The 14,238-nt window shown below is 36.7% G+C and overlaps 1 protein-coding gene across 8 annotated transcripts in view; it reads right to left on the bottom strand.

Moving 5' to 3' along the window:
- The window catches only part of PDSS2 (decaprenyl diphosphate synthase subunit 2), a 251,517-nt gene that overhangs the window by 88,232 nt on the left and 149,047 nt on the right, over positions 1-14,238 (bottom strand). For all 8 annotated transcript variants that reach the window (XR_013382914.1, XM_077902890.1, XM_077902891.1 and 5 more), the window contains one exon: positions 10,449-10,647. Coding sequence is in view for 7 of the 8 variants with exons in the window: in XM_077902890.1 (XP_077759016.1) it covers positions 10,449-10,647 (199 nt within the window). In the remaining variant the exon portion in view is untranslated. The remainder of the gene's footprint in view (positions 1-10,448; positions 10,648-14,238) is intronic.

The raw sequence follows: 14,238 nt of genomic DNA, 5'->3' as shown, positions 1-14,238 counted from the left end.
CCATTGTTTTATGGCACCCAAAGGGCAAAGTTCAAGTTTTTAATGAGATCATAAATTTTAAAAGAACATAATATTTGTATTCTTGTTGCTAGTACACTTCTCAAACACTGACCATTTATTGCTTTTGCTTTCAAGATCAAGGAAGTGGTTTAGAATGGATATAATGTCTGTTTAATAGGTAGCCGTGTTAGCAAATTATAAGAAACTGGAAAAATCTGGGGATTTTGAAATTGTAATTTTATGATGGCAACTTGGCTTTAATTGATAGTGAGATAGCTGCTTTTATTGCTAGAAGATATGACACCCCACTTACCTTCTGCACACATTTACTCTAGTCATGAAAATCTATACTTGAGTGGGCTATGTGTAGAAAAGAACATTAGGGATCCCTGGGTGGCGCAGCGGTTTAGCGCCTGCCTTTGGCCCAGGGCGCGATCCTGGAGACCTGGGATCGAATCCCATGTTGCGCTCCCGGTGCATGGAGCCTGCTTCTCCCTCTGCCTATGTCTCTGCCTCTCTCTCTCTCAATCTGTGTGACTATCATAAATAAATAAAAATTAAAAAAAAAGAACATTAATCTTGGGTGTCAGACTAAAGAGGCTAAAAGATATTAATAATTTCTATAAGTAAAATAGTGTACACAAGATCACAATGTCTATTTTAAATGAATATGATAGAGAAAATCTCAAATTTCATATGATACAGCATGTTTCTAGGTTTCACTTTTCTTTTCTTTTTTTTTTTTTTTAAGGTAGGCTTTACACCCAAAATGGGGCTTGAACTCCGGACCATAAGAACAAGAGTGGCATGCTCTATTGACTGAGCCAGTTAGCCACCTCTAAATTTTTCTTTTTCTTTCTTTCTTCTTTCTTTCTTTCTTTCTTTCTTTCTTTCTTTCTTTCTTTCTTTCTTTCTTTCTTTTTCTTTCTTTCTTTCTTCTTTCTCTCTTTCTCTTTCTTTTCTTTCTTTCTTTCTTTCTTTCTTTCTTTCTTTCTTTCTTTCTTTCTCTTTCTTTCTTTTTTAAGATTTTATTTATTTATTCATGAGAGAGACAGAGAAAGAGGCAGAGACATAGGCAGAGGGAGAAACAGGTTCCCTGTGGGAAGCCTGATGTGGGACTTGATCCCAGAAACCCAGGATCACTGCCCTGAGCCAAAGGCAGATGCTCAACTACTGAGCCACCTAGGCCCCTGCCCCTTTTTTTAAGAAGAGAGAGAGTGCACATGCATGGGGGTGGGGATACAGAAGGAGAGGGAGAGAGCATCTTAAGCAGGCTCCATGCCCAGCATGAAGCCTGATGTGAGGCTCAATCTCACAACCCCGAGATTATGACCTGAGCTGAATCAAGAGCTTAACTGACTGAGCTAGCCAGGAGCCCCAGGTTTCACTTTTTAATGTGAAATTGAAAGTAGAATTAATATAACAGATAATACAAACGTCAAGTAACCAATACCAGTCTCTTTATTAAAATATATAGATGATGTAAAAGGGGGAGATTTATATGCATAAATTGAGCATTATTTATACAAACAAAATTCTTCCTTGTAAACAACATATTTATGCCTTTAGGAAAACAAAGTTAACATAAGGAAATACATCAGCTATGTAAGGAGTACATCTGTGCCCTGGTTATTTAGAAATATAAATCACTAATGCTTAATAGAACAGTCCCCAAGACTGACATCATAATGTTCTGGGGTGTTCAGATGAGAGCCAGGCTAACTCACAGTCTCCCACCTGATGTATATAATGATAAGTCCATTACATGAAAATGACTATAAAAGTAGAAAAAAATAGCATGGTGAATTCAGTTTTTTAAAGACTACGGTTATCACTATACATGTAAAAAAAAAAGACTTAAAAAAAAAAAAAAGTGACAGGTAGCAATCCACACAGCCTTATTTGTACTTAATCCTAAAGTACAGATCCAATCTACAAAATAAACAGGGACCTGAAAAAAGCCTCTAATGGTCAGCCAGATTTCTAAATTATAGTGCTTTTCCATTTCATGTTTTTTCCCCAATTATTCATTCAGCATGTCTCACTGATAGCTTGATGCTCAGACACTAAAATTTTAGATTCTGGTATGACCCCATCATTTCGGGATTCAGTGATGTTCTACATGAACACAATATAGAGCAACTTATTTCAATGGAGTCAGGGAATTTATGGCTTAAAAAAAAGGCATTCTAAGGTCTCTAAGTCTAGGGTCTGTGTACAGTGAAGTACTAAAACAAAAAAGTGGACCTTAGCTCCCATAGTGAAAATGAATGAAAATTCAAACAGTAATTTTTAAACTCACTCTTGAATTCAAAATCTTGTTAATTCACATTTCTGTGACTACAGCCATAAAATAAGAAGACAATTACCAGAGGATTAATATACCAATTTCTATACTTAGAGATATTTAAAAATCTAAGTGTTACCTAAGGCAATTACCTTGAAGACCCCTAAATGTCTTTAGGGAAAAGCCAAAGGGAGAATAATTGACTTTGCTAATTTTACCCTTGGCAATTATAAAACAGCTCTGAATTTCTTATGACTGCAGAACCCTTCATCTATGGTCTGCCCCAGGAGAAGTGTAGACATAAACACATAGAAATTCAGACAAGAATCCAGTAACACAACAAAATAAAAAACTGGTAGAATAAATGTCATAAAAAATTAAAGTTGCTACAAATACACTGACTTTAATTACCAAGTTAAATACATATCCTCAAAAAAAAAAAGCTGTCACTGTGAAAAAACTGACATACTATATACAGATATTCTGTATTAATTTCTATTTGCTCCCTCACTGCTCTGGTCTCTCTTTTTATTGCTATTGCTGACAAATTTTTCTTTTATTTTTTTGGTGGGAAGTATACTTGACATACAATATCCTGTTAGTTTTAGGTGTATATTATAGTGATGCAATACATTTTTAAAAATATTTATTTATTTGAGAGAGAGAGAGAGAGAGAGAGAGCGGGCCAAGGGGAGGGGCAGAAGAAGGGGAGAGAGAGAGAATCTTTAGGCAGACTGCACCAAGTGCAGAGACAGACACAGGGCTCGATCTCACAACCCTGAGGTCACAACCTGAACTGAAACCAAGTCTGACGCTCAGCTAACTGTGCCACCCAGGTGCCCTTGTGGAATTTTTATACATTGCAAAATAATCCATACAGTAAGCCTAGTTACTATCTGTCACCATACAAAGTTATTACAATATTATTATATTCTTTATGTTTAACATTACATCACTATCTATAACTTACTTATTTTATAACTGGAAGTTTACCTCTTAATCCCCTTTACCTATTTTGCCCACCTCAACCCCTCCCGTTTTGGAAACCAGGAGCTTGTTTCCTGTATCTATGAGTCTGTTTCCGTTCTGTTTGTTCATTGGTTTTGTTTTGGTTTTTTTTTTAGATTCCACATATAAGTGAGATTATACGACATTTGTCTTTCTTTGTTTGACTTACTTCACTTGGCATAATATCCTCTAGGTCCATTCATGTTGTCATAATGGCAAGATTTCATTCTTTTCTATGGCTGAGTAATATCCATACACATACACACATACACACACACACACACACACACACACCCTCATATATATGGCATATAGTATGTATACCACACCTTCTTTATCTGTTCATCTATTGACAATACTTCTTACAAGAGAAAATTAAAACATCATTAAATAGAATTCTAACTTTACTAAGGCATTAACTACATGTATAAAACTTTAAAAAACTTAATGTTGCCCCAAAGACATATTTATCACTACCTCCTGCTCCACCTAAAAAATGCTTATTAATGATTAGTATTATCCTTAATCAACTTAAGCTTCTGAGAACTCATATAAGAAAATTAGTTTACTTCTGAGACATTACTTTCCTCAAAAAAAAAAAAAAAAAAAAACCTGTCAAGTATTTAAATGAAAGGAACTGGTTCTGAGTATGAAGATTTGCCTTATCAAAGAGAAGTCTTGACTTTCAAGAGCTTTGTTACCCCTATAATCTCCTCAGTTTAAACTACTGTTCACATGGCTTGGAAACCATCTATTATGATTAAAACAGAGCTACTGGAAGACTAGATTTGTAGAAGATTAATTATGGACCCCTGGACATAGTACTCAAGGTCTTTCACAAAAACTGATCCCTGATCCAGTGAAGCATCTTTTGAAATTGACCTTCATCGAACCTGCAAACTTTGAAGAATAAGGGACAAAAAGATCCTTTTTTGGATGAATAGAATGGTTGCATAGAATAAAGGCTTCAATTCAACACACAACTATCAAATTAAAACAAAACAAAACAATTTACCATGGCCTAAAAAGGAAAAAAAAAATTCCTCACCAGAAAGGGTCAATAAAATGAAAATCTAAAAATGCAAAACCTGTGCAGAGACCATGAAGGTATTAGGGCTCACTGAAGAGGGAAGAAATGCAGGATCATTCTTATTTCAAGGAGAAGCTTCAGGCTGAACTGTTTGCTTGGATAGGCTGTTTTTGGTGTGTGTGTGTGTGTGTGTGTGTGTGTGTTTGAATCAAATACTGCCACTGAAATCCAGTGCCTAATGGAGCAGATGGTGGAGGTCTTAGACTCTGGAACATTTATAGTGATGCTTCTGAATGCAAAACACTAAGAGTGGATTTCACAAACTACGAAACTGAATTGATTTTGATGGGAGTAAAGCCTCCATTTTCTCTGAACTTGAACTACACTGAAAGAAAGAATGTGTGGACGATACAAGCTAGCTAAGAAAAAGGAAGCCTCATTCCCATAAATGAGTGGTTAAAGCAAGTGAATGTTTGTGTCATTACAGTGTGATTATATTTGTGTGAAATACCACCATCTAAACCTTATATAAGATTTCAACAGAATAGTTTAAAGTAAGTTAGAACTAATAATTAGAGAAGATAGAAATTTTTCTAAAGGCAGTAAGCCTTGCTTTTAATGTAGGGGCCAGGCTGAGGCTAATTACCGAAATGTGGATCTAGTTACTAAACCCTATCTCTTCTTCTTAGGTATGTGAGACCTAAGACCTATCTGACTACAGGCAGATGCTAATCATGTGTGGCACCAGGCACCCAGAAACTACACCAAGCCTGTATTTTCTGAGGCCTGTTCCCTCTCCAAGACCCAGAGTTCATCACAGACCACAATAGGTACGGTCAAGAGGAAAGATGGATGATATAGTCACAGCGTGGCTCTCAAAGGCAATGGATCAATCATCCTTCCACTAACATATGAATTCTGGTAAAGGAGAGAATTTAGTGAGACCCATCAAAGTAGACTATACACATAGAAAATAGAGCAATTCAAGGATAAATAAAAATAAAAGGATGCCCAAATGGTAATAAATCTCTGGAAGGAGATTTGAGATTCTCTATTATTCTATTTTATATAACCAATTCATTTCTTTTGCAGTTTTTTTTAAAGATTTATTTATTTATTTATGATAGACAGAGAGAGAGAGAGAGAGACGTGGAGACACAGGCAGAGGGAGAAGCAGTCTCTATGCCGGGAGCTCGACGTGGTCCTCGATCCTGGGACTCCAGGATCGCACCCTGGGCCAAAGGCAGGTGCGAAACCACTGAGCCACCCAGGGATTCCCCTATAACCAATTAGTTTCTATGTGAATATAAACTATATATTAAAGGCACCTTACCATTTCTTCCCTAAAAATCAGCAGGCCCATCTCATGAAAATATGTGCTAGCCAAAAGTCTGACGAGAAGAGAGAGCAGAATGCTATCTGTGTCCCACTATCTTTATCTGTATCTTCCAGAGTTTTGGCTGGGCACATGGCTACCCACAAGAAAGTTTACATTTCCTAGTCTCCCCTATAAGTAGGTGTGGCCATATCATTAAATTCTGGCCAGGAGGTAAGCAGAATGATTTTTTTAAAGATTTTATTTATTTATTCATGGGAGACACGGAGAGAGAGGCAGAGACATAGGCAGAGGGAGAAGCAGGCTCCCTGCAGGGAGCCCAATGTGGGACTCAATCCCAGGACCCTGGGATCATACCCTGAGCCAAAGGCAGATGCTCAACCACTGAGTCACCCAGGCGTTCCTAAGCAGAATGATCTTAAGTAACTTCTGAGAAATGTCTTTAAAGTGGTGATACTATATAATTTATCATCCAAACTCAGACACCTAAAAGTAAAAGGGAGTGCTAAAAAAATTAAAATTTTATACTTTATTTTTGTAAAGATTTTATTTATTTGACAGACAGAGAAGGACAGAGAGCAAATGTAGGTGGAGCAGCAGACAGAGAGGGAAAAGCAGGGTCTCTGCTGTGTAGAGAGGATGACCCTGGGATCATGATCTGAGCTGAAGGCAGATGTTTAACCCACTGAGCCACCCAGATGCCCCAATTTTATACTTTTTGAAACATGTATTTAGTTTTGTTTGCTTAAATTTTATTTAAATTCCATTTATTAACCTATAATATGTTCTTGGTTTCAGAGGTAGAGGTCAGTGATTCATCAGTGTTATGTAACACCCAGCACTCATTACATCACAGACCCTCCTTATTGCCCATCACAGCCCATTACCCTGTCCTCCTACCTGCTCCCCCTCCAGTAACCCTCAGTTTGTTTCCTATGATTTGGAATCTCTTATGATTTGTCTCTGATTGAAACATGTATTTATTAACTAACAATTGACTTTATTATGTTATGTGGACTTGTTAATAAGTTCTCTTACAAAACTATTTTCAAAAATGAAATTTAAAAACAAAGAAAAATAACATACATCCATGTACATGAAAACAAAAAAGAACTTTATATTGGTTATCTGAATATTAAAAAATAGCTAGTAGAATAATTATTCTTGGTATATATTTACACAGTTTAACTATTTCTTAGCCACATTTGTCTCTAATATTGTGCAAATGGCATTTTTCTGAAGAATGTGCTTTTTTTTTTTTTTTTTTAAAGAATTTAAGTAATCTCTATATTACAACATGGGGCTTCAACCTACAACCCAGAGATCAAGAGTCACATGCCCTACCGATTGAGCCAGCCAGGTGTCCTGAAGAATGTGTTTTTAAAAATACGGCACTTAAAAATAAAACTGTCAGCAATATTCTTCACAGTTGCACTTTATGACTAATTTGAAATTATTCATACCTTCAATTGATTCTTATTGGCAGATCACAGTATTTTTTAATTGAGAGAATGCTCAATCTATAGATTCTGAGTTACCTGTAGGCTCTGAGCAAATTTGCTAAATGGAAGAGGAACTCCATTCTAATTATTTTTAAATATTGTAAAATGTAACTATTCTAGTCCAAATATTTTCAAGGTACTTGTCTTTGCTTCCTTCAGAATACTTTTCTTTGACAAATATTTTTATAAGACAAAGCTTGTCAAATAAATTGCCTATATGATTCTTTTGAATGTTTTGCTAAAATTAGATGCTGCAAAATCTAGGCCTTCTCAATTTCATTTTATTCATGTCTGTGTGTATAATTTATTCAAAATAGGAACACTACCAAAAGATTCTTCTTACAAGGTGAGATATTCCAAATCACAATTACAGAACTGCAAATTTTAATCCTGGGTAGTATTTGAGATCTTACTATTTATTTTCTTCTCTTCCTCCCTTGCTTTTGTAAGGAAAAATTCCAATGGAATTTTCATTAACTGTAATTCATTAATTCTTTTCATTATAATTCCCTAAAAGTTTCATTTGGTGTTCTATTTGTTGAATGCCTGATTTAAGATTTTGAATGGATTCTGAGCAAGATGTCACCAAAACTTTGATGACTCATTCAATACCATTTTTGGTTATAAAGATTTTGAAAGTCTGATTAATGATAGGCAACAAAGACAGAAGGCACATATTGCTGTGCTGACCTTGTATTTCTGTACTCAACACAAAAATCCTCAAAATCTTAACAGTTCAAAGACTTGAACATTAAAGATACTTGTAAATTTTTATAACAATACTTTCTATTTTAATTAACAGAATGTTGACGCTTGTTTGAATGTGATTATGAATTATGGGTACGCCACAGCGAATTCCAACTATTCCATAGGTTTTGCAATGTAGTAAGAACATTGTTTTCACCACAACACTGTGTGTGCCTCACCAAAATGTGTACCTGTATTGTTATTATAAACTAATAATTTTATCTCCCATGTTGTACTTCCATTGTGGGGCTTGAACCCTGAGATCAAGAATTGGATGCTTTACTGAGCCAGCCAGGTGCCCCTTCCATGTTGTACTTTAAACTGAAGTTCCAATCTCACTCATAATGGCTTTACCTCTGATAGAATATACTTCCAAAAGCTTTACCTTGATTTCATGAATGGATGGAAAAAATAAAGCTTTTCCTGAATTAACTAAAATGATTTAATTGCTTAAAGTACCTGAAGACACTCAACTAAAATGGAATTATTTAGCTGTTTGCAAAGTTCTCTTCTGCCAACAAATGGGAAGTTATTGCTTACCCTTGACCACGTGCACATAAAAACTTGTAGTCGAAAATGAGTGAAATTAATTTAGAAAAATAGACATTTGTCTAAAAGTTAGGCTTCACAAAGTGGTATGAATATATACCTTCTGTAGCTATATATGTTAAGTCGTCATCTTCGGAAATCTTCTGAAAGTAAATACTAACTTCGGAAATAGATCGTGATACTTTTTCAGCAGATCTGATGCTTCTTGTTTTCATGTGGCCAGTGATAATAGTATGGCCTCCCCAGTGGCTAGGGAATGTTCACATTTTGTGTAAATTATGCATTCCTTATCAACTTTCTCAGTATTTAAAAAAATGAAATATATAGTTTTTAGCTTATTGCTGCCAAGAGGGTTTATTGCAAAAACAAAGTGTTGCCAAACAATTAAACAGTTAGAGATTTACATTATACAGGCAAGCGTGGTCAGTCTACTCTCTACCTTCTCTGATCAGCCTTGATTTCCCATAGATACTTCACTGATGTCCAACTTCCACCTTACTATGTTTCCCACTGAGCTTTTGGACTGGTACCTGGTGGCTTGGTGACTCTTGAAGGCCATGCACAGGCCGCATAGGTTAACCTAGGCATTCAGCACACTTTGTTCTATCAGCAATTGCCCTGCGTTCTTTCCTTGATGGGGAGGTGTCTGAAAGGGTTGGGAAAAGAGATAAGTTATTGCTGGTTGTCCTCTAGATTTAATATCATGCTAACATGAGAGCACTCTCTCCACTGTACATGGGTCTCACATACTATTAGCCTACACTGGACAAAAACTGAGGCAGAGGTTGGAAGTATAAAGCAGACATCTACGAGACCTATCCTGGCTCATCCTAATGTAACTATTCATAATCGTTCTCTCTTAAAAAATTCAGGACAAATGTTAAATCAGATGGGATTCTGGGTCAGCACTTAAGACTATCCTAAGCAAACCAGGATGTCCTCTCACTTCACCTTCAAGAGAAGGAGATCTGTCTTTCTCTGTACTTCCTCCTCCTCCTTTCCTGTGGAATGGAGTGAGAACATGATGGCAGCCATTTGAGGCCAAAAATAAAGCGTAAGATAGGGATGGCGGAGCAGTAAGACAAAAAACATCTTGGTTCCTGAGTTTGTAGAATTAACCCCAGATTGCCTACTCCTGGATGTTTTTACATGAGAAAGAAATAAATTCTATCTTGTTCAGGCCACTGTTATTTCATGAATAAACTGATTCAAACTCATATATAAGGAATATTTCTATCATCTTTCTAGAAAACAGCTTGGCAATATGTATCATCAAGAATGCTAAAAATGTTTAAACCCTTTGCACCACTTTTAGGTATTTATCTGAACAAAATAATCTGAAATGAGGGATATGGCTGTGTAAAGATGTTTACTGAAGATCTATTTATGACAATAAAAAATTAGAAGTGACTTAAATTCCCAAAACGAGAAGTCTGTTAAATAAATGATATTACATCTAAATAGCTGAATATTATACAACCATTACAAAGTGTGTGAAAGATGTTAATAACGTAGGAGAATACCCACATTATAATATGATATAGGAAAAAACTGGCAGGATTAAAAAAAATAACCTTATGCATGTTAAGTTCTCATCTATGTTACAAAAAATTCACATATATAAAGGCAGGAGTAAGCAAACAAAAAGCTTGAAAGGAAATACATCGCAATATTAACTAACAGTGATTATCTCTGGATAGTGAGGTAAATAGGTAATATTTGTTTATATATCTTCTTTGTGTTAAATATTTGACAGTATTTTATAATTAACAAATAATTATAACCAGAAAAAAACAGAAGTTAATTTCAAAACTCCTTGCTAGCATTTATTGGTTTTACCTGGTGCTGACACTGCCACCATCATCATCACAATTTTACTGAGCATCTATCTACATGTGGGGAATTGGGGCAGCAGGGTACACAGACCTCCATAGCTCCAGCAGAGCCTCCTAAAAGCCATCCAGATACAAATAAATTACCCAGTATTACCTTGGTATTTTGTAGCAGAGCTAGTCCATTGCAGGCATTTGCTAGAAGAAAGTCTCCACTCAGGATAGCTATTTTATTTCCAAATTGCATGTCTTTCAGTGGTCCATCAGAAGATTGCAATTCATTTAAATTTACTATCCCACGATGTACGAGGAGAGCAGTATGGATAAGTTCTGTGATCTCTGCCAAACTTCTTTGACTAAAATATGAAGGTAAGATTTGTCTGAGTTTCAAGAATACCATCATATCACTAATGCCAGTTTTCAACAATAAAATATTTCAGTGACTAGTCTCTTTGTCTCTCTCTCTCTCTCTCTTTAAAATATTATTCATTTTTAATGAAGTTTTTAATAGAGGGCTCTCCACTAAGCAGTTTGGGATCTATAAGCAGATCTTGACATGTTCCTTCCGTATAACATTCCTCACCTTCCATCCCATGAATAACCAGGATTTTCCAGAGAAGCTGGCCAGTGCGGCCACCCTCTACAGTTCCATTTAGATACTTGTTATTAGTATACCTTTCCCACCTCTGTGATTTTAGGATTACTGAAAATCCTTACTAGTACCTAATGAAACTCCAATTTAAGGGGAAACATAACCTGTGTCAGGCATTATGCTAAGCACTTTTATACATTATCTTTTTTAATCCTAATGCAAAGCTATGGTATTTACAGAGCTGAATAAAATGTGGTCACCTTCCTTAAAGATCTTACATTTCAAAATAAAAAGATACATACCTACAGTAGTAAATAAAACAGAGAAGGCCCTGGAGAAGTTTATAGTATAGTACTGTATCAGATGGGATGTCAATAAATGTTTTTCTTTCCTTTTTTTAGAAAAAGATTTTATTTATGTATTTGATAGAGGAGAGAGAAAAGAGCACAAGTGGGAGGAAGGGGGAGAGGGAGAGGGAGAAGCAGCAGAGCCTGATGTGGGGCTTGATCTCAGGACTCTGGGATCATGATCTGAGCCGAAGATAGACACTGCCATCTGAGTGACCCAGGCACCCCAAAATGCTTCTTTTCTTATACTTTTCTATAGTTTATACATTTTCTACAATGACAAAAGTATTATTTTAATATCATAAAAATCCAAACAATTTCTAAAATATTTAAATTCCATAACCATCCTATGATAGGTATTAACTTCTTGTTATATGTGAGAAAATTGTTGCACACTGTTAAATGGCTTTCCCAAAGGCACACAGTAACGTAGGGCTGGAAATCTGTTGGAATTTGTTACAAATGACTTCATGGAATCAGACTACCTGGTTTCCTTGTCCTTGGTTGTCTCTTCCACACTAACTCTGGGCTTAGCCATGTGACTGACTTTGGCCAAAAAGACCTTAGCAAATGTGACACAAGCAAAGCCTGAAAAATGCTTATGGATTAAGACTTGTCCAAAGCAGTCACATGAGTGATCCCAGGCAGAACTATCTGGTCAATCCACATATTGCTAAGAAATAAAATGACTGTTTCAAGTTACTAAATTATAGTTTGCTACGTAGGAATAGATACCTGATACAGAAACTAGCATATCTGGGTGTGGTGTGCTGTTTAACAAAAGCCTAAAATATGTGTCACTGGCTTTGAGTCTGATTGATGGGGGGTGGGGGTGGGGGGCTAAATGGGAAAGCTGAAGAAATGGCAAATTCCTAGTGGCATCTGGAAAGGCAGTGAGAAATTGTTATTGGAGACTGAGAAGGGACATACTGTGTTAGAAGGTAGTGAAACAACTGGCAAAACTGTTGCCTATGGTAACTTGAAAGATAGAAAATATATATAATGAAATTATGTATCTGGATGGGGTGATTGATTCTCAGGCAGAATGGTGAAATGTCATTTGGATTATTGTAGCTGTGCATGCCAAGGTACAAGAGAGATGAGCTAAAGAGAGAACTGTTAGTTTGGAAGCACAATTTACAGGACTAGTAAGGGAGAAAAGACTCCCTATGCTGAAAATAAAACTTTTGGGACACCTGGGTGGCTCAGTTGAGCGTCTGCCTTCAGGTCAGGGTATGATCCTGGAGTCCTGGGATCGAGTCCTACATTGGGCTCCCTGCCTGGAGCCTGCTTCTCCCTCTGCCTGTGTCTCTGTCACTCTCTCTTCTCTCTCTCTCTCTGTGACTCTCATGAATAAATAAAAATCTTAAAAAAAAAAAAAAGAAAACTTTCACATCTCCAGTCTCTCCAGAAAAAATCCTGCCAAAGAAAGAAATGGTATTAAGAAAAAGATAAAAACAAAACTGTGGCTATAAGACCTTTTCTAGAGACCTAAAAATATAAGGTGATGCCCAACAGATCCCTTTGCTAGACAAAAGGTCTTCTAAGAACTCCAAGGGTTCTGTCCCATAGCAGCCTTACACCCAACTTAAAGTTGAGATGTCCATCTCCAAAAAGAACTATGGATGTGGCTTTTAGGACACGAAAAGAACATTAATGACATTCAAGGAAAAAGCAGTTAAGGGAGTTGTATGAGCTTCAAGTAAAAGTGACAAGAGACAGTCCAAAAGGGAAAAAGGAAAACGAAAAAAAAAAAAGGAGCTTCTAAATCAACTTCCATGGACAAGAAATCAGGCTGAGACGGCTACTCAGCTACAAGTATAAATCTCCTCCTCCTCCTCCTCCTCTTCTTCTTCCTCCTCCTCCTCCCTTCTTCTTCTTCTTCCTCCTCTTCCTCCCCCTTCCTCCTCCTCCTCCTTTTTCCTTCCTTCCTTCCTTCCTTCCTTCCTTCCTTCCTTCCTTCCTTCCTTCCTTCCTCCCTCCCTCTCTCTTCTTTCTTTCTTTCTTTCTTTCTTTCTTTCTTTCTTTCTTTCTTTCTTTCTTTCTTTCTTTTTCTTTCTTTCTTTTTCTTTTTTCTTTCTTTCTTTCTTTCTTTCTTTCTTTCTTTCCTTCCTTCCTTCCTTCCTTCCTTCCTTCCTTCCTTCCTTCCTTCCTTCCTTCCTTCCTTCTCTTTCTTTCTTTCTTTCTTTCTTTCTTTCTTTCTTTCTTTCTTTCTTTCTTTCTTTCTTTCTTTCTTTCTTTCTTTTTCTTCTCCTCCTCCTCCTTCATTGAAGTAGAGTTGACACACACTGTTACATTAGTTTCAGCTGTATAACATAGTGATTCCATACTCTATGCTATGCTATGCTCACAAGTGTAGCTCTCTCTAAATTGTTTCTTATTGCAAATGTTCAGGGAAAATAGTTCAGAGAGTAAAGGATTCTGGAGGACAGTGGATCAGGGAACCTCTCCTGAGAAACAGACTGGGTCCTAGTCAAGAAATATTCCTTGCTTCTAGAGACAGAGGTCCTCATACTGTATACCCAGTTGGATTTCAGAATTACTATGGGCCATTGATTATTATGTGCTTTCCATTCCTCCCTCTTTTTCAATGGAAGTGACTATTGTGGTTATCTTGTTCCTGGCTCACCATTCTGTGCTATGTGTAGTGGCGGTACAGGTAGGTCATAACTCATCCTTTTTGTTCCCTGGATTAAGAGGAGTCGCATCTACAAAGAGATCTAACCAAAATTATGAGATCATGGACCTTGAGCTTGATGGCATGAAATACATGAGACTCTGGGGTCTTGGGAAGTGGTTAAATATACGTTGCATAAGGAAGGAATGTGAATCATGGGGACCTGAGGGTAGACTGTGGCAGACGATTATACCAATGGCCACTGACAAATCATACCTCCTGACATCCATGTCACGTCTCCTCCTCGATTAGCTCTGAGTTGATTATATGACTTGTTTGGCTAGTGGGATACCAGCAAAAGTGGGACAAACAAGCTTGGTAAGTGATTTTG

This window comes from Canis aureus, chromosome 7, assembly GCF_053574225.1.
Source record: "Canis aureus isolate CA01 chromosome 7, VMU_Caureus_v.1.0, whole genome shotgun sequence".
Classification (NCBI taxonomy): domain Eukaryota; kingdom Metazoa; phylum Chordata; class Mammalia; order Carnivora; family Canidae; genus Canis; species Canis aureus.
The sequence above is the reverse complement of the archived record's forward strand: the minus strand, read 5'-3'. Positions and strand labels throughout refer to the sequence as shown.